General features: G+C 41.6%; 1 protein-coding gene and 1 long non-coding RNA gene across 7 annotated transcripts in view; both read right to left on the minus strand.

Annotated features, from left to right (window-relative positions):
* Window positions 1-6,155: 6,155 nt before the first annotated feature.
* LOC310659763 lies at window positions 6,156-8,440 on the minus strand. The gene is made up of 2 exons (XR_014502977.1): window positions 7,542-8,440; window positions 6,156-7,044 (listed from the first exon to the last, which is right to left on the minus strand). It is a non-coding gene; the product is annotated as an uncharacterized lncRNA (long non-coding RNA).
* Window positions 8,441-10,023: 1,583 nt separating this feature from the next.
* AGTPBP1 (ATP/GTP binding carboxypeptidase 1) overlaps window positions 10,024-24,161 on the minus strand; it is a 60,209-nt gene continuing 46,071 nt past the window's right edge. For all 6 annotated transcript variants that reach the window (XM_083403339.1, XM_083403336.1, XM_083403337.1 and 3 more), the window contains 11 exons: window positions 23,285-23,371; window positions 23,053-23,201; window positions 22,444-22,531; window positions 21,647-21,791; window positions 20,399-20,552; window positions 19,899-20,079; window positions 18,493-18,622; window positions 16,163-16,294; window positions 13,722-13,898; window positions 12,885-13,045; window positions 10,024-10,350 (listed from right to left, as the gene is read on the minus strand). In XM_083403339.1, the coding sequence (XP_083259465.1) occupies window positions 10,173-10,350; window positions 12,885-13,045; window positions 13,722-13,898; window positions 16,163-16,294; window positions 18,493-18,622; window positions 19,899-20,079; window positions 20,399-20,552; window positions 21,647-21,791; window positions 22,444-22,531; window positions 23,053-23,201; window positions 23,285-23,371 (1,582 nt within the window). In that variant the 3' untranslated portion in view covers window positions 10,024-10,172. The remainder of the gene's footprint in view (window positions 10,351-12,884; window positions 13,046-13,721; window positions 13,899-16,162; window positions 16,295-18,492; window positions 18,623-19,898; window positions 20,080-20,398; window positions 20,553-21,646; window positions 21,792-22,443; window positions 22,532-23,052; window positions 23,202-23,284; window positions 23,372-24,161) is intronic.

Below are 24,161 nucleotides of genomic sequence, written 5' to 3' on the forward strand. Positions count from 1 at the left end.
AACTCAGGACACAAAGGAGAAATGTGCTAAGAGGAAGGCATGCTTGGCAAATCCACACTGTGATCAACTCCCAACCGGAAACCAATGTCCCCACTGTGGAAGGATGTGTGGATCCAGAATTGGCCTCCACAGTCACTTACAGGCTCATTGTTAAAACCGTGTTTATGGAAGACAATCTTACTCAGCTACAAGTGATCGCTAAAGAAGAAGGAATACTGTTATTGAATAGCTTGGCTTCCAGTGGGGCTTAATTAGGTAGCATTTGATGAGCTCCTTCGTCATTTGATGGGGTCAGCTGTGGTGTGTCCATTTTCTCATCCCTATTTGGATCACGTCCCCAGGTCAATTTACAACTCACTTGTAAGAATGTTTGCTCAGAGGTAAGCCCTCTGAGATGTATTCAAGGAGACGTATTTTGCAGAAAGTGTGCACAGCATTAGTCTAAGGCTCCTTTCTAAAATTTCCTCTAATTTTAGGAAGGACTGTGGCAACATAACCACAAAAGTAGGAAGCTGAGCTGGCAGCAGCAAAAAGGGAAAGAACCGGAAACCACAGAAAGAAGAACAAGGGATTCTCTAGGATCCAAAATGTCTCCTCTGCCCCAGACAATGTCCCACTGAGATCTTCCTTTTCTGAACCATCAGCAGTCAGCAGACACATGTTCAAAGCTGTTCGTAAGGCACAGAACATTTGTTTTGGCGTTCTATTGAAAACAGTTGCGCGCCTCTCTTCATCCAGCAGATTCCAGGGCGGTGAACAATGAGCATATAAATAAATATATGTCATAGAAAACACTAAAATGTACAAGAAAACCAGAGTGTTGATCATCATACGACGCGGCAGGTTAAAAGCATTCAGTAGGCATTACATGAATTAAAATGCCTCGGAATAGAGACATGTCTTAAGATTGGTGTCCCCCCAAAAAGCGTAAAGGAAGCATACCTGTTTAGTGCATCAAACACATGGAAAACACGGCAGCTCGGAAAGTGCCCCCCACCCCATAAAAAGACAGCGATCCCAGTCCAACTATGTCCACATGTAGCAGCCAAACAGCGGACAGCTGTGGGTCTTGCTGGATCAGGCGCAGCTCTGGAAATTGGGGAGGGACGTGGGGCTCCATTTTGCAAGTAATGGTAGCGCTGCCTGCATTAGGAGCCCCTTCTGCTTGCATATTTGGAAGCAAACAGATATGACGGGCATACAGTAAGTCTCCAATGCTTTCTAGCTAAATCCTGTGGAATTCTCATCGCTGAAGGAAATTTGTGCTGTATGACAATACAGTGGTGCCCCGCAAGACGAATGCCTCGCAAGACGGAAAACCCGCTAGACGAAAGGGTTTTCCGTTTTGGAGGTGCTTCGCAAAACGAATTTCCTATGGGCTTGCTTCGCAAGACGAAAATGTCTTGCGAGTTGCTGCAATTTTTTTTCGCTCCCCACCCCCTTTTTCTAAGGCACTAAGCTGCTAATAGCCTTTTAGCAGCTAATCCGCTAATCCCTTAAGCCTTTAATAGCCGCTAAACCGCTACTAGCGCTAATCCGCTAATGGGCTTGCTTCGCAAGACGAAAAAACCGCTAGACGAAGAGACTCACGGAACGGATTCTTTTCGTCTTGCGAGGCACCACTGCAACACTTCAGCTGAATCCTAGATTTGTTGTTGTATCGGTTATATAGACTTACTGAACTCACTTACTGAGCAGAACACATCCTGCAGTGTCAGTTTTCATTCCAGGTATCAGAGTTAAAGGTAAAGGTAAAGGGACCCCTGACCATTAGGTCCAGTCGTGACCGACTCTGGGGTTGCGGCGTCATCTCGCTTTATTGGCCGAGGCAGCCAGCGTACAGCTTCCGGGTCATGTGGCCAGCATGACTAAGCCACTTCTGGCGAACCAGAGCAGCGCACACAAACGCCGTTTACCTTCCCGCTGGAGCGGTACCTATTTATCTACTTGCACTTTGACGTGCTTTCGAACTGCTAGGTTGGCAGGAGCAGGGACAGAGCAACGGGAGCTCACCCCGTCGCGGAGATTCGAACCGCCGACCTTCTGATCGGCAAGTCCTAGGCTTTGTGGTTTAATCCACAGCGCCACCTGCATCCCATGGTATCAGAGTTACAAGTAATCAAAACCTTACAATTTGGTTTTCAGGTTGTATGATACAGATGAGCAAGGTTGCTATAATGATAGAGGAATGCCTACTGAGAAAATATTCCAGTTCATAGTCTACGTATTGTTAATCTTTGAACTGAATCACATTATAATTTTCTAAATGAAAGGATGACATGAATGCCCCAAACGAGCCTGAAGTCCTGTACCACCTCACCTGGGAGTAAGCCCCACTGAAGTCAGTGCGACTTGCTTTTGAGTAGGCATGTACAGGATCGTGCAGTCAGCTCAGCTACCTTTAAGGGTGCATCTAAACTGCTGCCGGGCAGAAAGGATTTGGGAGGTATGGCTTCTCTCATAATTAGGCATTTTTGGGGTCTGGATTTGGCAACCTGAATAACGTCAATCTCCATTTCATTACAACTGCCTGCTATACTGTTTTCCTCATAAAAGCAGAATCTTGCTGATGTGAAGCAACAGACGGGAGGATACTGCCATCTAGAGCAGGAGACACATCAGTACATAACTGCAGAAAAGTCGTCAGGTTAAAGTCATAGTACACTTCAGAGATTTTATTTTTTAAAACATATTTTTATTAATGATTTCATGGTTTGCAAAAGTATGTGCAATGTCTCTTTTTTCAAGTTACATTTTCTAGAGATTTAGAACTTTTGTCTTGCAATAATGTGCATTAGGAGTGAGGGACAATTCTGCCACATGCAAACTCGTCAACTATATCCTGTCATAACCCAAACCCTGTCTCACTCAGTGACTCAGGCAATGCTACTATTATTGGAAGCTATTTGACAGGGCCTGTGGTATCTCTGATAGCAAAAGAACGTCCCTCTCCACCAGCCCTAGATTTGAAGCAGTTTTAAAAGGCTTTTTCTTTTTCAGATGAGCGTAAAACATGTGTGTCACCCTGTCTTACCACACAAGCAGCCCTGCAGGCGGAGAAAAAGAACCACACAAAAAATAGTGAAAGGTTACTGTTTTCTTTGAACAGTGCTCTGTCATTCAAGAACTGTTTTTATATTTACAATTGCTTTTTAAAATTGTTTGTTTTACACACACACACACACACACACACACATATATATATATATATATATATATATATATGTTGTTGTTGTTTAGTCGTTTAGTCGTGTCCGACTCTTCGTGACCCCATGGGCCAGAGCACGCCAGGCACTTCTGTCTTCCACTGCCTCCTGCAGTTTGGTCAGACTCATGTTTGTAGCTTCGAAGACACTATCCAACCATCTCGTCGTCCCCTTCTCCTTGTGCCCTCCATCTTTCCCAACATCAGGGTCTTTTCCAGGGAGTCTTCTCTTCTCATGAGGTGGCCAAAGTATTGGAGCCTCAGCTTCACGATCTGTCCTTATATAAAGATTATATATATATATAATCTTTATTGCGGTCCATAGACCACAAAAGTTTCAAAACAAGACACAGTTCGGACAACCAAACAACAGGCAGAAGAGACCAAGGTAGTCATTTTATTATGTCTAGAAGAGCATGATGGTCTTTTTTTTTTTCTGACTTCCGAAAGAAACTTTGCCACCGTCAGTGTAATATCATTTGACCTATCCTCCAGAAGGTATTTAATATGGGAGGCTTCAGATTTTCCCGGCAAAGGGTTTGATCAGTTGATCCCTTGCTTGCTCATACTGTCCACAATGCAGTAGGTTATGCTTCATACAATCAATGTCCCAAGAACATAAACAGAGCCTATTCTGATAGGGGATGCATCTCAGTCTACCATTTAGACTAAATGGAAGTACATTTAGTTTGGCTTTGGTAAATAAACACCGATAGGTAGGTACCAACAAATTCCTAAGGTATGAGGATATCTGAAAGCCGAACCTTATTGGATCCAGCTGCGACCAGGCTACAAATTACCTAAGATCGGGATCACAGGTCGCTATGTGAGATGTCCCAAAGCCTTTGCCTCAGGGATTCAATGACAGTGTCGTAACCCAGATGATATAAGAGGGATGATGGCAGTCCAATCGAGGTGGCTTTTCTGGCCATAGTTTTCAGCCATGGGCTGATACACACACACACACACACACACATGCAATCATCACATTCAAGAACTGTTTTTATATTTATAACTGCTTTTTAAAATTGTTTTTATATATGCAATCATCACTTTAACTGTTTTTACATATGTAACTGTTTTATATATGTTACTATATTGTAAATTGCTTCAGGATGCCTCAAGGGAAACTACTCATAAATAAAATAAAATAAATATTAACAACAACTAGAGATAAAATAAAATAAATATTAACAACAATAAGAACATTTCCTTCTTTGAAAAATGTGTGCTCTCCCTATTGACCAGCACCAGATTTCACATGTCCTTTAATAATCAAAAAATAAGAATATACTGTAAAACAAGATTCTCTCTTAAGCAGGTCTGGGTTCAGGCAAGATTCTTTCAGGCAACACACAGGGAGTGTACAAAACACACACACTGCTGCTAAATGGCTGGGACTACAACTACCACGAGAACTATAGGAGCATGGGAGAAATTATCCCAACTGATCCCAAAATGATCGTCGTCTTCATCTTGCGAAAAACAATGTTCTGACTCTTTAGAGACTTGGTCTCGTGATTGACCACAGAACTATTAAAGATGATTTTGAGAGTTTTCTTCCTCCCTGCTCCCTCGCATGTTCTGTGCAAAAGTGGTCATGAGAAACAGGATAGGCCAAGAGTGGCCATGACCTTACATGATATATTGGAATGAAGAAAATACTAGCTTACAGTGGAGTGCTGTAATTGTCTGTACAGAAGTAAATCCCACAAGACATATTCCCACGTAAATGCGTATAGGATTGTAGCCTTAGGCAGGCAAATACCATAATGAGACGAGTGAGAGCCTGAGAAAAATCTGATCTAAACCCAAAAATGCACGTTGTGGAGTCAGCAGTGAATGGCTATTCCACTAGACTCTAGTAGAGGGGGGAAATTGCTTTGTGGGAGGCCAGAGGGACAGTTTTTATTTCTTACATTAATAGATTTCCTCACTATCTCTATCTAACCTTTGGCTTCTGCAATTCTTTTGTATCAGTTTCGGAGCTCTAATGACAAAAGGATTGTGAAAACGAAGAAAATTCATCTCTGGGTGCTTAATTCACAATGTCCTTCCCCAAATTTTTACTGTTATTGAATAGTCAGTAAAGTAAAACTTTAAGTACTGATGGTTAACTTCAAATATATATCTGTTTAAAATATCAAGCAAAGGCCCATTTTCAAGTGAAACCAAAACAATACACAAAATGCAGGACAAATGAAAATAGAGAGGAAAGGAGAAGATTTTAATTTTTTTTTGCATTAAAGATGACCATAACGAACTCATTAAGGAGAAGAAATGTCTGTAATGTTTAATGCAAAGTACAATGGAGCACATCTATTTCATGTATTTGTAAAAAAAAGCTTTTGTTTCTTTTTTGTCGTCCGCCAAAGACATTTTTTATTATTTGTTCATTTTTCACTGGTTATTTATATATTTGTATCCAATTCAGTAAGTATAGTCCAAAGGTTCTACCCATCTATTAATTTTGAAATAGATTTATCAAGCTGAAGAGATCAGTATTTCATATATTAATGGAATAATGTCTAAAATGCTACAAGCAATGAAAAAAAACCCCAACAGGCAATGGAAATGAAGCTACCTTTAAATTTTGGAAATGCATGGTTATTTGGGCTTATTTTTTCTCTGCATGGTATATGCAGAGATACACAGAAAAGGGAACAGGTACCACATCTATATAGCAGCAGACCACTTATGTAGAGTTGTGCCTGCTTATAGGATATCCATTTTAAATACATGCATTGACAAGAAATCTACTGTATATTCATGTTGACATGAAGCAGAATTTGAAACGTATCAGATTCATTGCTCTTCGAGTTTAACAGAATTACAAAAATGTCTTAGTAGCAACACTAGTAATCTGTACCTCTTTTAAAACATGCCAAGACTTTCGCACTTTAAAGATTCTTTACACTCTCCAGCAAAAAAAAAAAGTACTGAAACCAGATGATAGTATTTTTTTTATTATACACTTACTTGATAAATAATATATCTGCAGGGGCATGCACAATAACATTGCCACAATTTATCATTACAGCATTACATTGAATAATTATTTTAAAACCTGGGCTTCCTGACTTCTCCAGAAACGTTTTCGTTTTGACAGCCTAATTTGAGTATTTGCTGCCTTTTGTCAGCTAAGAGAAGTGTAGTATTTCACATGATACTAACATCTGAAAATTGGCACAAATGGCAACCTTTGCCTGAGAGGTACAATACTTTAAAAGGAAAAATTCCAGCATTCATTAAAATGTATTACTGGAAAGATACACAATCTTCTCTCTTAAATTCAGGAAGTCCTCAAAAGTTAATAGGGAAGTACAACCCAAATCTATATACTTGCACCATTTCAAGCTTGCATCAGAAATCACTTTGTAAATTCAAAATTAGGTTAAAAGGCTTTTAAAAACACAGGGATTTATTCCATAACATTCACAGATTGCCTGCAAGATTGTTAAATCCTTATAGATTAAGGAGATGGGGAAAAGAAATGAAGTACTACTTGTTGTGCCAACGTAATTTATAAAAGCCCATGTTCACAAGAAGTTTGTTGGTTAGGACAATGCAAACAGCAAATAGGTAATTCTCATTTATGTTTATGGCAATATATCCCCACCACCACTTCTGTAAGTCACAAAAGGGATGGATCAAGGTTCTGATCCACAGTGTTACTGAACCACAGAGCAACAGATACGGGTTGAGTGCTGGCTCCTCAAACATCTGTTGAGGAGAAGGGAATCCTGGAGCCTGGTTGCGAGGATGTTACTGCCGCCAGGAGTCATTGCATGCCCCATCCTCCCAGCCAGAAATGTAATATCACCACTAGGAGAGTATTTCTATATACAGTGGTGCCCCGCAAAACGAATGCCTCGCAAGACGGAAAACCCGCTAGACGAAAGGGTTTTCCGTTTTGGAGGTGCTTCGCAAAACAAATTTGCTATGGGCTTGCTTCGCAAGACGAAAATGTCTTGCGGGTTCCTGCGGTGTTTTTTCCCCTCCGCCCCTTTTTCCCAAGCCGCTAAGCCGCTTAACAGCTGATTGCTAAGCCGCTTAACAGCTGATCGCTAAGCTGCTTAACAGCTGATCGCTAAGCCGCTTATCAGCTGATCCACTAAGCCCGCTAAGCCGCCAATAGCCTTTTAGCAGCTAATCCGCTAATCCCTTAAGCCTTTAATAGCCGCTAATAGCCGCTAATCCCTTAAGCCTTTAATAGCCGCTAATAGGCGCTAAACCGCTAATAGCGCTAATCCGCTAATGGGCTTGCTTCGCAAGATGAAAAAAAACGCAAGACGAAGAGACTCGCGGAACGGATTCTTTTCGTCTTGCAAGGCACCACTGTACCAGGGTCCCAGGGAACATTATTGGCACAGCATTCTGCAATGCTGCAAAGTGTAGCAAAAGTGACAGGTTGGGCCCTTAAATTTTTTTATACTGGTTTGGAACTACAATACTAATTCTTGGTTCTCGATATTTCGGTTCAAAGCATTTCATAAATTTATTCATTTTACCTTACAATGTGAAACACTTCCAAGCGTTTTTTTTAAAAAAGATCATTTGACAAACACACGCCAAAGAATGCTTTGATTATGTTATTTCTTTCCAGAAGTTTCTCTTGGTAAGTGAAGGACCAGTTACAAAATTAAACCAGTTCCTCTTGACCAACAAGCAGCTGGTTTAATTTGCAAAAAAAAACCCAAAACAAAAATGCAAACCAGCTCCATTTCTAATGCCCCCCAAACCAGAGACAGGTGTTTGTGAGGGTAAACAGGTGTGTTTTGTCTAGGAAGATGCAATGGGGAAGTAACACATGAAGTTCTGCCCTCTCAGTATTCATGCCTAGGTGCCAATTTTGCATCTGATTTGATATACAATCTCAAGAAAGTAAGATGTGGGGTGGGATGGGACAGAAACAGCAGCTATAATTGGGTATAGCCAAGACAAAATGAAAATTTGAGCATCTAGGGCAGGGGTAGGCAACCTAAGGCCCGGTTGCTGGATGTGGCCCAATGGCCTTCTCAATCCAGCCCACAGACCGTCTTGGAATCAGTGTGTTTTTACATGAGTAGAATGTGTCCTTTTATTTAAAATGCATCTCTGGGTGATTTGTGGGGCATAGGAATTCGTTCATCCAGCCCACTTCAATATAGTCCAGCCCACCACATGGTCTGAGGGACGGTGGACCGGCCCACAGCTGAAAAAGGTTGCTGACCCCTGATCTAGGGCATGTGCATATTTAGGAGAAATATTCCAGAGAAGAGGACACGGAGCAATGGATCCAAACTACAAGAAAGAAGATTCCACCTAAACATTAGGAAGAACGTCCTGACAGTAAGAGCTGTCCGGCAGTGGAATTTGCTGCCAAGGAGTGTGGTGGAGTCTCCTTCTTTGGAGGTCTTTAAGGAAAGGCTTGACAACCATATGTCAGGAGTGCTCTGATGATGTTTCCTGCTTGGCAGGGGGTTGGACTCGATGGCCCTTGTGGTCTCTTCCAACTCTATGATTCTATGTACCACATTTAAACTTTCTCAATTCTCATTTTAATTTTCTCTGAATCACGCTGAATTCTAGTGGTACAACAAATATGCAGCTGGAAACTCCATTCCAAATGGACACCACTATCCCTCTAGGAGTACATGTGCAGAACTGAGAAGTACAAGTGATGCATTCAGGGCACACACAATTTATTTTAGCTATGGGCATGTTAAATGGGGGGCGGGACTAAGGCATGTATCCAGCAACATTGCCCCATTTGTACAAGGACCTCCTCTTTCACAGCATACCTTCCCCCCTTCCCCGTGTGCCCTCTAAATCTGTTCTGTGGGTTCTTCCAAACCCGCATTTTTTTGGGGGGGGGCACAGGGAGAAGAGAGGGAGGGGAAGTCTTTTCATGAATGGGATGATTTAATTGAATACAACCATGTTCTTGGTATCTGTCACTAAAGATACATACAATTAAAGTTTATACTTACTAATAAAACAGGTTTCCCCCAAGTTTCATATTTACTTCAGGAGGAAGGTTATGAATGCATATATAAAATATATAACTCCTGGAAGGCTTAGTTCTCATAAAAAGCAGGTGAGATGGCAACTGTATGTCTGGACTATACCACTTCAATCTACAAGTGGGGGAGAGGCACATGACAGAAAGCTCCTCCATTAAAAAAAACCCACCACATAGAATGCTATGCCATGACGAACAGACTTCTGCCTGTTTTCTATGGTGATTTCCTATGCTCAGTAACTGTTTTTATATGGAGAAGTTTGCAACCATATGAGCTCCTACTTGTTGTATGAAGTGGTATAGTACAGACATAGATTGATGTGTTTTTACAAAGACTATCAAAGCCTTTGCCTGGCAAAAGGAATTACTGTGCAAAACACAAATATTTTCTGAATTAGATATTCAGATAGTAAAATCATGTAATCACATTTTATTTAAGGCTCAAGATATACATCACTCAGTACATCCGTTTTCTTTCTCAGTTAAGTGCAAAACAAACTACTGCAGAGCGAGCCCTGCGCTGTGTTAAACACAAACAGCAAAATGTGGAGGGGGAAATGTCCGCACAAACACACACAAAACCAACAAAGCTCTGTTTATGTGAGTTTCAGAAACCAGCTCAGAAGTCAGCATCGTGAGGAATAAAGTGTAGCTGCTGCCTTCTGAAACACCAATAACTTCTTACTTAATTTTTTTGGTAATTATAGGGATGAACACAAATAGCCATGCAACAATATTTAACAGGCAATCAAGTGATAAAGCTCAGTGCTCAGGATAAGAACTAAATTCTTTAAATAAAACAAGTGTCAACTCATTTAAAAGCCAGAGACATTTATTGTTTTTGAACTGGACTGACTGCAGTTAATTTGCTTGAGCAAAATCTCAGGATTAAATACCCCACCGTGTCCATCTTCCATAATCAAGCCAGAGTATTTAATTTCTTGTTTGTGCTCCAAGGATGTCTCAAGGCAAATGCGTCCTTGTAATTTCAGAGTCAGAATGTCCTTCTTCTTGGAGACTGGGCTCATAGTCACCAGCATTATTGGCCAACTCAACATCTGGCTCATCATTGCTCTCTGCACTATAGTCCACTTCTTCAAGAAAGCGAGGTTCATCTTCTTCCAGAACGTACGTAGTGGGGCTGCAGCAAGAACACCAGGAGAGTAGGCTTATCGTCTATTATGCTCAAGTGAAGCAGCTTCCCAGCATAAACATATTTAACGCAATAAAAAAACTAATCAGTTTTTCTAAAATGTGGCCAAGAGGCTCTGGACCAATAACATGATAACTATAGCCATTCATTCTATCATTGCATAGCTGTCAATTTACAGATTTGAAAATAAGGGATCAGCAGCCCAAATAAGGGATTTTGCTTAGCTTGTGAGTTCCATCGGCCCTTCCCCGCTCGAGAGAGAGGGAGACTCTTGCCCACGCCGCCCGTGAGCCCGGCATGAGGCGGTTGCGGCGCCGCAGCGGCCGCTGAAGCACCGCCCTTCTACGTCCCTCCCCATCCCCTCCTCTTCCTCCTCTCAGGCTGCTGCTGCCGCTGCCACCTCTGGCTTCCCCTGGCAGCGCGGCGGAAGCCTCGCAAGAGAGGGGCTGCCTGCCTGCCCGCCACCACCCGTCTCTTTACGACACACCCCCGAGGGGGAAAAGGGAGAGACAGAGACGCGGCAGCTCGTGCGCACACTCTCTCTCGCTCTCTCGAAGCGGAGGACCCCGAGCAGCTGCTTCCCTCCCGAGCCGGGCAAGCATGAAACCCAGGAAATTTAAGGGACATCATCAATCCGGGACAGCAGCAGGACACGGCGCTGGGATAAGGAAGTTCCCCGCCAAATAAGGGACGGTTGACAGCTATGTATCATTGAGTGCCAAATGTTCTATAGGAGATGCATTACCATTCTTCCCCAAAATTGGCAGCAACAACATCTTACTAAGCCCTTCGTCAATAAAGATGAATCTTATCTTATATTAACAAAACATTCTGAACTCTGAATTTTCAAAACACGCAACACATAGACCCGGAAATATGAAAGCCTGTGTGGCAAAAGGCCATATGCATTCTCTCTATCCTCTCTGCATAGATCAGCCCTGGTGGCTCCACCTATGACATTGCGCACTGAAAGGAAGGTCTGAAGGAGGAGTCTTGCATGTTCTCTTGAAGCCTCCTGGGAACAGAGATCTGTGTGATCAGGGCTCCCAATTACAGGAAGGATCCAGAGAGCATCCAGCTGGAGATGCAAAGAATCCAAGGCTGCAGCCAGCAGTGATGTGAATGTGGAGGCCAGTCATGCCTCCCCGCTCCTCCATCAACACATTTTTAGGCAGACACCAGAATAGGGCATTTTTATACACTGGGCAACTGTCCCTTTCACAGCATGCCGAACTGCACCAACTAGTTTGTCAGAGCCACAGAACGAAAAGACAAACTAAAAATAGAAAAGCAATTTCTACAGCAACATAACTGAGGCTAGTGTTTATAACAAAGTTATTCCAAGATTACTGAGATTTCAATGTGTTTTTATTAAAATGCAGTCAAGTAAAGAAAAACAAGCAAGGGGTATCAATGTGGTCTCCTAAGGAAACAGGTTTTGGAGATTCAATCAGGAGGACATTTTCTACAAGGCAAGTTTCTTCACTGAAGCTTTACCCTTCCCATGTGACAGAAGGGTCCCCCCCCCCTTACAAAACATTTTTGCAGAGCAAGTCAGGTCAACTTTCATATAAAACCGATTAAAGTGCATCGCACAAAGACAACAGAAATGAAAACAGTGAATCACTTCACGGTGACAGCACAGCAAAAAGCTTTAAAGCAATTGAAGTAGGTGAGTGAAACCACAGACAGTGGGAAGAGGGAAACGTCTTCACATGTCTGAAGACAAAAGGGAAATCTCACCATTTCCCAGGCTATGAGAATCTTTGCCCACTATCAATTCTAGCAGTGAAATGTGCCACTAGACTCTACCAAAAATCAATCTCAAAAGCTATCCAACAAAGATAATTTGAAACGTACCTCTGAAAGGAAGCTGGTCCTTTCATTTTAGGTGTTAAAATGATTAAAGAGCTGAGAAATCCATAGTACTACAAAATGTCTGTCTGAAATTGTGTTCTTTACACAGAGAGCCTGATCCAAGATTCAGCAACCCAGGCTACGGATGCAGAGTGTTCTTTACATGCACACATAGAAAAACTAGTTTGGACATGCTTGGGAGCAATGCTTTCCTTTCTCCATCTGTGTTACAGACACACACACACCCCAAAAAAATTTGCACTAAAATCTGCCTTCTGCTATAGTTATTTCATTTTAAATTCCCCGCCTCCAACTATTTCATAGGACATGACTGAGAACTGTTGCCTGGCAAGAGAAGACTTGCCTCCATCATGGACTGGATGAGACCCGGCTGCTCCATCCACGATCCCTTGTCTCTCAGATCATCAGTGATGTCTCATAGGCGGAGGCAGAGGGGCAAAACCAGGAAGGGCAAGGATGAAAGAAGGAAATGTTAGCTGCATAAGCCTGGCACCACAGGGGCACCATGGTATTCCTCTTCCTGTTACCAGATTTGAATGTATTTTTTTATTGTAAGAATCTCTTGAAAACAACTTCATAAGTGGAATTTAAGTGTTCTGAAACAAATAAACATTTAGCACAACAACATTTTAAGCTCTTACTACCTTGTCACTTTACAATTGGATTCAATCAATTCATTTTCAATGTCAAAGAGCGTAGATGGCAGGTTGTATTCTAGTGGTGATGTCAACCTTTTCAAACGCAATAAACCAGAACAGAACTTGGCTCCCATCTCTTCGAGTTCACGTGTCCCAATTTGTAAGCCCTAATTAGAGAACAACATATTCACGGAGTGGTTAGTTTAATTATGTCTGATGCTATTGCTAAAAATAACTCCTGGCGCAGTTTGTCTTATGAAGAGATGCAAGACCAGCTAATTAAAGTATTAAAGCAACAAATGAAAAACCGGATGATCCCCAAAGTTTATATCTTTATAAGATGTGTTTGGGGTCCAGAGTACAAGCTATGATAAACATGCCATACTTCAAAAAGTAGGCTAAACTGGCCACTTTATAAAAAGCAGTTTATAAAAAGCAGTTGCGGGACACCATTCTGAACACGCCTATTTTTTGCTTTAAAATCTCCTCTGCTATTAGCCCCCAAAGATATTGCTTACTGCAAAGCACATTCAGGGACAAATTACAGGCCTGGTTAGGGGCAGTTTTTGGCAGAAAACCTTTGCAAGGACACAATCCAGATCAGTGGCATGTCCCAGATTGAGACCTGACAGATTTTTCCCTTCCACCCCCCTTTTTTAAAGAAAGTGGCCAGGTTGAACCATTTTTAAAAAATGTTTGTTTACCCTAACATGTGGTTTGGCCCTTAGATAATACATATTTCAAAGTGTTGCTCTAAAGAGAATCCAGGCAATGAACAAGATTACTTTTTCAGACTCATTAAATATACAGATGCCATTTTTACAATTCAGTTTTATTTTTTACCTTGTACTTCCCCTGGTCACATCCACATAATGTGCTTTCCATGGTGTAACTCCGCTGAACGCCTATTTCTCTCCAAACAACCACACGCGCTGTAGATTCCTTGGACTTCTCTACCACAAAACTGCAGCTGCTCATGCAGAATGCTGGCGCCGTCTGACTCAGAATCTTTGGAAGGGTCTAGAGGAAGGAAGTGTTTAACAGCAGTCTGAAACTGTTAAAAAGTTTAGCAGGTACAATGTCAAGAAACCACTGAATATTAAAAGGTGCATTACTTGGTCCACTTTCAATATGTGAATAAGTACCATATTTTTCGCCCTATAGGACGCACTGTCCCATAAGGCGCACCTAGTTTTTTTTGGGGGGGGGAAATAAAGGGGGGGAAATTATTTTTCCCCCAGGCGCGGGGTTGGGGCGGGGGAAGCCCGAGCTTCCCCCAACCCCAGCCCCCAAACAGGCAGCTCTGTGCAAGCCATGGGAGCCCAGCGCTGGCACCCGCTGCTTGCTGAGAGGTCCGCGAAGCCTGGACGCGCTGAGCTCAGCGCACGCAGGCTTCAGCATGCAGGCAACTCTCCGCAAGCAGCGGGAGCGCTCCCGCTGCTTGCGGAGAGGTGCGCGAAGTCTGCATTCGCCCCATAGGCCGCACACACATTTCCCCTTCATTTTTAGAGGGGAAAAGGTTGGTCCTATAGGGCAAAAAATACGGTATATAACCGGAACTGAAGTCCTGTGGATTTCAGGCTACATATGATTTAGATGCAAATAAATAAAAAATTAAGGATAGAAGAAGGATGCATTCCAATAATTTATTTCAACCAATTTATACCCCACATTTCCCCCCAAAAGCAAGCCCGGGGCAGTTAACAAATATATAATTATAATAACACAAAATACAACAGCAGCAAAAAGCTCCACTTAAAATACCAATACAAACACAGAAAACTACTGTAATAAAACAGCAGGATGGTTAGCAGAAAAATTATTACACCACAAAGACTTGGCAGAATGAAAAAAGTTCTCACCGTGTGCCTAAAAGTAGCCAGAGTCAAGGAAAACTACACAAAAAAATGAGAGGAACTTTTGTGACGTAGTGGACACTCATGAGACTACCACCCAGCTATTGAAAAAAGGCAAAAAAGCAGGGCATTCCCTATTTACACAGTTTATACAACCAAATGGAAGTCCACTATGTGGGAGGAACAGCAGTATGAGATACAACCCAGCGTGTGGAGGCAGTGATACCAGATGTAGAACAGAGGGGAAGGAGCTTCTAGCCTCATGAGACTTGTCCAAACCGTTGAGGATCTGGCTTGCCAATTCTTCTACAATTGTACAGTGGTGCCTCGCAAGACGAAAAGAATCCGTTCCGTGAGTCTCTTCGTCTAGCGGTTTTTTCGTCTTGCGAAGCAAGCCCATTAGCGGATTAGCGCTATTAGCGGTTTAGCGGCTATTAGCGGCTATTAAAGGCATAAGGGATTAGCGGATTAGCTGCTAAAAGGCTATTAGCAGCTTAGTGCCTTAGAGAAACGGGGTGGGGAGCGGAAAAAAAATCGCAGCAACTCGCAAGACATTTTCGTCTTGTGAAGCAAGCCCATAGCAAATTCGTTTTGCGAAGCACCTCCAAAACGGAAAACCCTTTCGTCTAGCGGGTTTTCCGTCTTGCGAGCCATTCGTCTTGCGGGGCACCACTGTATTATAAATATACTTCTATTCTTAAGGCGGAAAATATGAAAACAACGAGAAGAGGCAGGAACAAAGATCTGGAGATATGCTTCAGAGGTCCAGACTATGGGGAGTCGGGAAAAATTAATAATTACAATTTGGATTACAATTTGGTTTTTTTATTTTATTTTAGTTTATTATTTTTAATTGGATTATGATTCAGGTATGTTGATTGGCTGTTTTTATTGGAAAAGCAATAAAAATTATTTTTTAAAAAATAAAAATAAATATACTTCTATTCTTTATCCTTTATAATTCTGCTGTCATCATAAAACTTTATTAAAGCATTTCCCTAATAATATATTACTGGGGTTTTAGGCTATAGCCGTAGAATGAACAGACAAGGAAAATTAATTAAAATATGTTTACATATGATGCATATCAACAATATATAGAATATTTATCTATCTATCCCCAATGTTTTAATAGTTTCTTACATGAAATTTTACTTTTTTAAAAAGGAAACTGTTTTATGTTCACTTCACTAATTAAAAACCAGATAGTTAAATTTTCCAAAATAGTGGGTTGTATTCATATTAGTCAAAGCTCATTGAGTGGACCCCCTGGAATTTGTGGATATGACTAACTTAGGTCTTTCAAATTCAATGGATCTCCTCTGGGCAAAATACTACTGGTATCTCTTGAGGATTAGACAAAAGAAATAGAAATAGAAATTATGAATCTGTTGTGGCCTTGTTTGGATTTTTAAAGAAACAACTCACCCTATAGCCAAGGTCTTCAACTACATCGCAAGAAGCAGCACTAAGATTAGTGTGCCACATGGTTTCCTTGATGCTGCAGCCATACATAAACACGTTTTTCTTGCGAGAATGACCATGATAATCACAAAAAACCTAGAAGAAATAAAGTTTTCAAAAGTTATAAAAGATGAAACTTTCTTGTATCCGTATTGGGCAGAGATACTGTCTTTTTTGTAAATAATTTTTTATTAGTTTTCAAATATTCCCCCAATAAGAGCCAAATTATAACAACATCAATTAATTGAGGGCAGAGATATTTTCACAAATATTCCCGCTCATCAATTATATACCGTTTGTTCAATTTCTGTGCCATCTTTTATTACTCTGTAATGAATCCCATTTCTTCAAGGAGTCAAAGACCACGTTTTGATGTAATGATCCCAGGCTAATAAACTATGGTTTATTGGCTCAGGAGCTAACTGCATGCTCCTGCCTTCTCTCACATAAGCAGCTTCAGTGAATCTATCTGTTTCTTAAACCAGTTTCTTATGATGCTTGAACTGGGAAATCGTTATTAAAATGTTCCCTCCAAATGAGGATATGAAACCAGAATCAGATCCTGCTTTTAATTGGGAACTCTTAGTCACAGATTCCCAGGGAAGGGCTAAGATGTTTTATCAGATCAGGACTGTTACATATGAACAAAGCGTGAAGCTTGGCTTAGAACTTTGATTTAAAAAAGAGAGAAGGAAACGTAACATAAAAAAGAAATGAATGAAATGGAATTAAGTATTGTTAAAAGTCACTTTACATAACAATGAAATCAAGTAACAAATCCTGAGAAATAGTCCAAAACCTCCTTACATTCTCTCTCAGATGGTTCAACTATGTAAAAAAGGAAGAACGAAAATTAGGCCCAACTAAATGTAACAGAGGGACGCGGGTGGCGCTGTGGGTAAAAGCCTCAGCACCTAGGGCTTGCCGATCGAAAGGTCGGCGGTTCGAATCCCCGCGGCGGGGTGCGCTCCCGTCGTTCGGTCCCAGCGCCTGCCAACCTAGCAGTTCGAAAGCACTCCCGGGTGCAAGTAGATAAATAGGGACCGCTTACTAGCGGGAAGGTAAACGGCGTTTCCGTGTGCGGCTCTGGCTCGCCAGAGCAGCGATGTCACGCTGGCCACGTGACCCGGAAGTGTCTTCGGACAGCGCTGGCCCCTGGCCTCTTGAGTGAGATGGGCGCACAACCCTAGAGTCTGTCAAGACTGGCCCGTACGGGCAGGGGTACCTTTACCTTTTTAAATGTAACAGAAGCATTCGTGTCTTTCCCTTTTCACCAATATTCTGCCTCCATTCACATACATACATCCTGGGATCTAATTTCCTCTGCCTGCTCTTCAAAGATTTTCTCTAAAGAGAGACCTTTGATCTTAGCATGAAACACCACAGCACTAAGATGTGGGATAAAACCTGCTTGCTTTTTGAGAGGGAAATGCAACATTTCCACACATATCCAATGCTGGAGTAGGGATAAATGCTGCTTTTTATGTTGCCTGGAATAACCTATGTTGGGACGCGGGTGGTGCTGTGGTCTAAACCACTAAGCCTAGGCCAATCGGAAGGTCAGCGGTTCGAATCCCCACAATGGAGTGAGCTCCCGTTGCTCGGTTCCAGCTCCTGCCCACCTAGCAGTTTGAAAGCACGTCAAAGTGCAAGTAGATAAATAGGTACCACTCCGGAGGGAAGGTAAATGGAGTTTCCGTGCGCTGCTCTGGTTTCGCCAGAAGCGGCTTAGTCATGCTGGCCACATGACCCGGAAAAACTGTTTGCGGACAAAGGTCGGCTCCCTCGGCCAGTAAAGCGAGATGAGCGCCGCAACCCCAGAGTCGTTCATGACTAGACTTAACCTTTACCTTTACGAATGACCTATGCATAGCAAACAGTACTGTGCACCTGCATGTCTACGTCTGCACATGCATGCATGCACACACGCTGGCCGCACACACAACTGACATGAGGCCTGCGGGGGGGGGGTGGCAAAGCGTCAAGATGGCTGTTGGACCAACAACAGTTAGTCACTCCTGATCTACAGAAAGCCACACCTACAGAAAACCACATGATGAGTCTCATCCGTCTAGGGCTGCTAATAATACTGACCATATTTAAAAGCAGAGCATGGGATCTGTGGAGGTAGAACTGTAGAAGTTGCTGAGGAGAAACATCTGTGAAAAGAGTTCCCTCACAGATTTCATATATTTTGGGAGAGGATGGGGCATTTTCATGCAACGCCAGAATGACTTCCGAGGCTTTTACTTCAGGAGAGTGAACTGGGTGAGCACACGGATACGAACACTTACCAGGGGCAAACGTTTTATGGTAGCCAAATACTGCAGTAGGCCTTTGGCATGATAAATGGTGGGGTGCAGATCTAGGTTGGGGTTTTGCCATTGTCTGTTCAAGTCCTCCCCGCTTAAAGAGCAGCGATGACTACAGGAGAAAGACAATCTCAGTAAGTTCTTACTGTCCCAAGCAAACATGTTTTCCCCCTCCAAGTAAGTTTGTGAGACAACTTTTGTGGATATTTTGTGCAATTTTATTAAGACAAAAAAAGGTGGCTCTTTAAAGTCTTGTTTTAACTGTTTGACTTTTTAAAAAACCAGTTCAGTGAAAATGAATCATGATATTAGAAAGCTAGCCTGCTTGTATCCAGTATTTGTCCAAACTGGTGGGAATTATTACATTTTGCGATAGTAAATTCCACAGTTTAGCTATGTGCTGCATGAAAAAGAGCTTACTTTTGTCTGTCCTGAATTTCCCCCCATAAGAGCAAACTCTTAGAGGCCGAGGTGCCTTTCCTCCCCCCCCCCCCAATTTTTTTGAGGGCACTGCCCCCCCCCCCCCCCAGCTGATGGGCATGACCATTCAAACGGTGTTTATGCACAACTTCATGTGAATTATTATGTGGGGCAGGGCTTACCTTGGGCCCCCTCAATATTTTATTCAAGTGGGCACCCATCACCCACATTTCAGCTTCACTGAAGACACGGGTTCTGGTGTTACGACAGGAAAAAGCCTATACAGTCATACCTCGGGTTAAAGTTGCTTCAGGTTGAGCGTTTTTGTGCTGCGCTCCGCAGCGACCCGGAAGTAATGCGTTCCAGTAACGCCTTACTTCTAGGTTTCGCCGCTCGCGCATGCGCAGACGCTCAAAATGACATCACACGAATGCGCAGAAGCGGCAAATTGCGACCCGCGCACATGCTGGTTGTGTTCTCTTCAGGATGTGAACGGGGCTCCGGAACGGATCCCGTTCGCACCTAGAGGTACCATTGTATACTTTTTCCACACCATGGATAATTTTACACATATAAATCATGTTCTCATTTAGTTTAGAAAAAGTAACCCCAAATGCTGTAATCTTTCCTTATAAGCCAGTTGTTCCAGCACCTGATAATTTTGGTTGCCCTTTTCTGACTTTTTCTAGCTCTACAATATCCTTTTTGAGGTGGGGCAGCCAGAACTGTGCACTATATTCCAAGTGTGGCCACACCATGGATTTGTATAAAGTTATTCTGATGTTAATTTTTATCGCTTTTTACTGATCCCTAACATGGAGTTCACAGCTGCTGCATATTGGGCTGACGTTTTCATTGCGCTGTTCATTGAATATTGAGGCAAAAGGACAAAAGGTCCATGGCCTAAACTTGGTTTGCAAGTGCCTAAGAAGCATTATCTTTGCTGCTGAATACACTTAAAAACTTACTTTCCATTAATGACCCCGTCAGGATTAAGCATTGGTACAATTTTAAAAATATAGGATTCTCGTAAACTTTGGGCAGCAGGAGTATTACTCATGAGATATTCCAAAGTTCCCTTCATAACCCAGCTTGCGTTAGTCTCTCCAGGATGAACACGAGCACATAAGAAAATATAAGGACGGTTTCCTAAAAAAACACAGCACAAGCAAAATAGCATGATACAATCACAAGTCACAGCAGCTTGCTTATTACAAATTGACACATATGAATTAGAACATGATATGCATGTAATTAAAGCACTTGAATTCATTAAATTAGAATATACATATGACATAGTGTTGAACAGGTAGGTGTGGCCGCCTGGCATGTTTAATTAGGCCCACAAATTACGCTTTCCAGAACATCTATATGCAATTCACGTATCTTTTACAAAGCAGCCTGCATTCAGGAATATATATATATATATATAAATTCTCAGTGAGAAAGAGAAAGACCTTATACTTACTGAACTGACAGATATGTTCATAGTAATCTGACTCCGGCATGGCTGTTATAGTTACTATGGGACAGCTGTTTCCAGAGAGAGTCTCACACAAAACGTCTTGTCGAAAATATATCTGCTGAGGATTGTGTGTGGAGTCCAGTTTTTTGAGATGCATCTTCATGACAAAAAGAAGTAGACTGTAAGCCTACAGCCAGGGTTCGTTTCATATTTTACCATAACTACAGGTTTAGCTTTTCCTGTGCTTAAAAGATAGCAGACACCACCAGCAGCTCTAGAACTGTTCTCCACCAGTATATTTGTAAAACAATGCAGTTTTATTTCAAAACAGAGTTTTTCTGAAGACCGCCCCCCACCCGACAGAAAACTGCTTCCTCTGTTATCAGAGGCCACCATACCTTTGGGGGGGGGCACTTGACATCTGTAAAGTTTTATATGTATTCCTACATTTATGGATCGTAACCTCTTGCAAACTGAATGTATTAAAGTTTACATTTATTATTTTGTACCAACATCATTTTGTCAAACCCAGTCTCTAATCTGCATTGCTATGGCCTACAGCTGAAACAAATCAAGTAGCGCCAACGTTGTGCTCTACATCTGCAAAGTCCTGGTTATTCAGAATTAATGCTAAACTTTTTACTGCAATAGTTTACAGGAGCTTTACTTGTAAAAAAAATTAAATTTTTACTTTCCTAAACTTTATGTATGAACATTTCAGCTGTTTTCAAACAGAAAGTGCTTTTGCATCTAGCTATTTTTGTGATCACTATCAAGCCATGTAGTTAAAATACTTGAAATCGTTAAAGTAAAAATGTGCATAAACAAATTATGCCTCTACCTAAGCTCAAATTAAAGGTAAAGGTAAAGGGAACCCTGACCATTAGGTCCAGTCGTGGCCGACTCTGGGGTTGCGGCGCTCATCTCGCTTTATTGTCCGAGGGAGCCGGCGTACAGCTTCCGGGTCATGTGGCCAGCATGAATAAGCCGCTTCTGGCAAACCAGAGCAGCGCACGGAAACGCCATTTACCTTCCCGCTGGAGTAGTACCTATTTATCTACTTGCACTTTGACGTGCTTTCGAACTGCTAGGTTGGCAGGAGCAGGGACCGAGCAACGGGAGCTCACCCCATCGCGGGGATTCGAACCGCCGACCTTCCGATCAGCAAGTCCTAGGCTCTGTGGTTTAACCCACAGTGCCACCTGCGTCCCATAAGCTCAAATTAACTCCCATAAGCTCAAATTAACTCACCATTAAAGCTGAGTAAGTATATGGGTAATGGTAAGCAAAGTAACAAACATCATCCTTATGCTGGAAACTGACAGTGAAGGTAATTGTGTAGTAGGATTTTCCCTTCTGGCCCCCGGCTGCAATGGAACTTCTTGAAAAGTGATTCCTAGAAACAACATTTTAGAATTAGATTAAAGATGCAGTGCATGCTACAATTTATGGTAAATAATCTGCAGAGATGCATCACTCACTCAACTATTACAGTACCTTTAGTACAAATTAACAAAGGTTGAAATTTGAATTCTCCTTTTATTAGTTTTTATTTTTAATTTTTTATTATAATTTTATTTACAACATAACACAAACCTCCCATCCCCAATACACAAATCCACCCACATTAAACATGAACATAACATACAGTGAGCATAACATACAACAATACAAACAACCAAATAAAAGACTTCCTTTATCCTGTATTAGGCCTCCTTATTTACTTCTTATAAACTGCTTCCTTTATGAATAATTATTAGGATTTTTCTAATTATAACTTAAATATCCACAAAGTCTCCTGCAGACAATAACCGAAACAAGTCCAGGTATGTATTTTAGGGCACTGTTTTGTGAAGTATTCTCTGCATTTCCCCCATGCTTTTTGAAACTCTTGTCTAGTGTGATCTCTAATTGCCTCTGTTAATCTAGCCAGTTCAATATACTCTATTATTAGTTTTTAAAACAGTGTTAATTACTAATATAGTTAAGTTAGTTTTTCAGCCCATTTAATTCAATGTTTTATTTCCTCCATTTACAGTTATACTTACTTGTAGTAACAAATATCAGTTCCTACACGAGTCCACCAGGGTCTGCCATTTAGTGCATCTTGAACAGAGTACATAAGGGGCTGCATACCTTCAAGCAAAATATATTACGTGATTCAACATGGTTGCATGTATTCAGTGAAGAAATATACTTGTCTAGAGCAAGGGTCAGCAAACATTTTCAGCAGGGGGCCGGTCCACTGTCCCTCAGCCCTTGTGGGGGGCCGGACTATATTTTGGGTGGGGAAATGAACAAATTCCTATGTCCACAGGCTGGATTTAGAAGGTGATTGGGCCGGATCTGGCCCCTGGGCCTTAGTTTGCCTACCCATGGCTTAGAGAGCATAAAGGAAAACTTAACTTTTTAATCAAGGAAAATACCATCTAATATATTAAAAGGTTATCATTCTGCATTCTGAATATGCCAAGATAAATAATCAACTAAGCTTGAGTGTCATTTTGACTGATAATAGTCGATAAAACTGTGTAACAATCTAACCCTTCAAAATATATCACTAGGGGGGAAAGCACCGTGAAGGTTTTGTACATCTGAATAAATCCACATTCTTCCTAGGCACTTCTTTTGAATAAGAGAAGAAAAACAGGTCTTACCATAATTAAACTGACTATTCGTCTTTTCACAGTTGATTATATTAAATCGGTAGGCAACTCCTGCTCGCATTCCGCTGGCTTCAAAGTAGAACCACTGGTGATAATGATTGCTGTTTATGTCAGAGTTCAGAATGAGATCATACTCATTTCTAAAGATGAACAGAAACAAGTCTTAAAACGAAGAACAGCTTCAAAATCAAAAAAAAAAACCAAACAAATGACAACATCTTACTTTCTGATCTGAATAACTTTGCGTAAATTTCCCGATTCAAATTTGGAGTTAAATTTCAGGACGTCTCCTTCATCTGGCACTGGACAGCTTAAAGAAATAAAATCACAGGGAAAGGAAAGTTATATATATATTTATCATTCCAATTTTATTCTATACTATAAATATGGCTGGGTGCATATAATGAAGAGGGCGATGGAAAATAAATAATAACAGTTCCTCCTTACGATGGGTTACAAATATCACTTTTAGTTATATGACCTTAATTATTCAGTGCTTCATATTCCTGGTTTCTTTTGAATCTGATTCAACCAATAAGGCACAGCCTACAGGAGTTTTGATGTTGCTCATCTGTAGGATTATTCTAGGGTAAAGAACATCAACTGAAGTATCTATGTAATGCTCAGTTGTCATATAGCAGTCTTTCCCAGCCTTCCAGATGATTTGGACTACAACTCCTATCAGTCCCAGGCAGTATATGTCTGTGTTGACACGGCCACATGGAAGTTGTAGTCCAAAACATCTGAGGCTGGGAATGGCTGCCAGACATTTTACTTTCCCCAACCTTTCTGGTCTTCTTACACAATAGGGTACCACAACCCACCATGATGTGTGTTCACCAGAGAATAACATCTCTCCAATCTTATTCTCACTGAATTTACAAAGAGTTTGGCAAAAACCTCAAACGGATACCTGCTATTTGCAGAAATCAAATATCCAATTAACTCAGGGATTTACTTAAACCCAACGAAAATGTTTAAGATGATATTTAAATATTAGAGTACAGTGGTGCCTAGCAAGACGAAATTAATTCATTCCACGAGTTTTTTCGTAGAGCGAGTTTTTTCGTCTTGCGAAGCACCACGGCGGGGAGGGGTGG

The sequence above is a fragment of the Podarcis tiliguerta genome (genome assembly GCF_965153285.1).
Source record: "Podarcis tiliguerta genome assembly, chromosome: 11".
NCBI classification, from domain to species: Eukaryota; Metazoa; Chordata; class Lepidosauria; order Squamata; family Lacertidae; genus Podarcis; species Podarcis tiliguerta.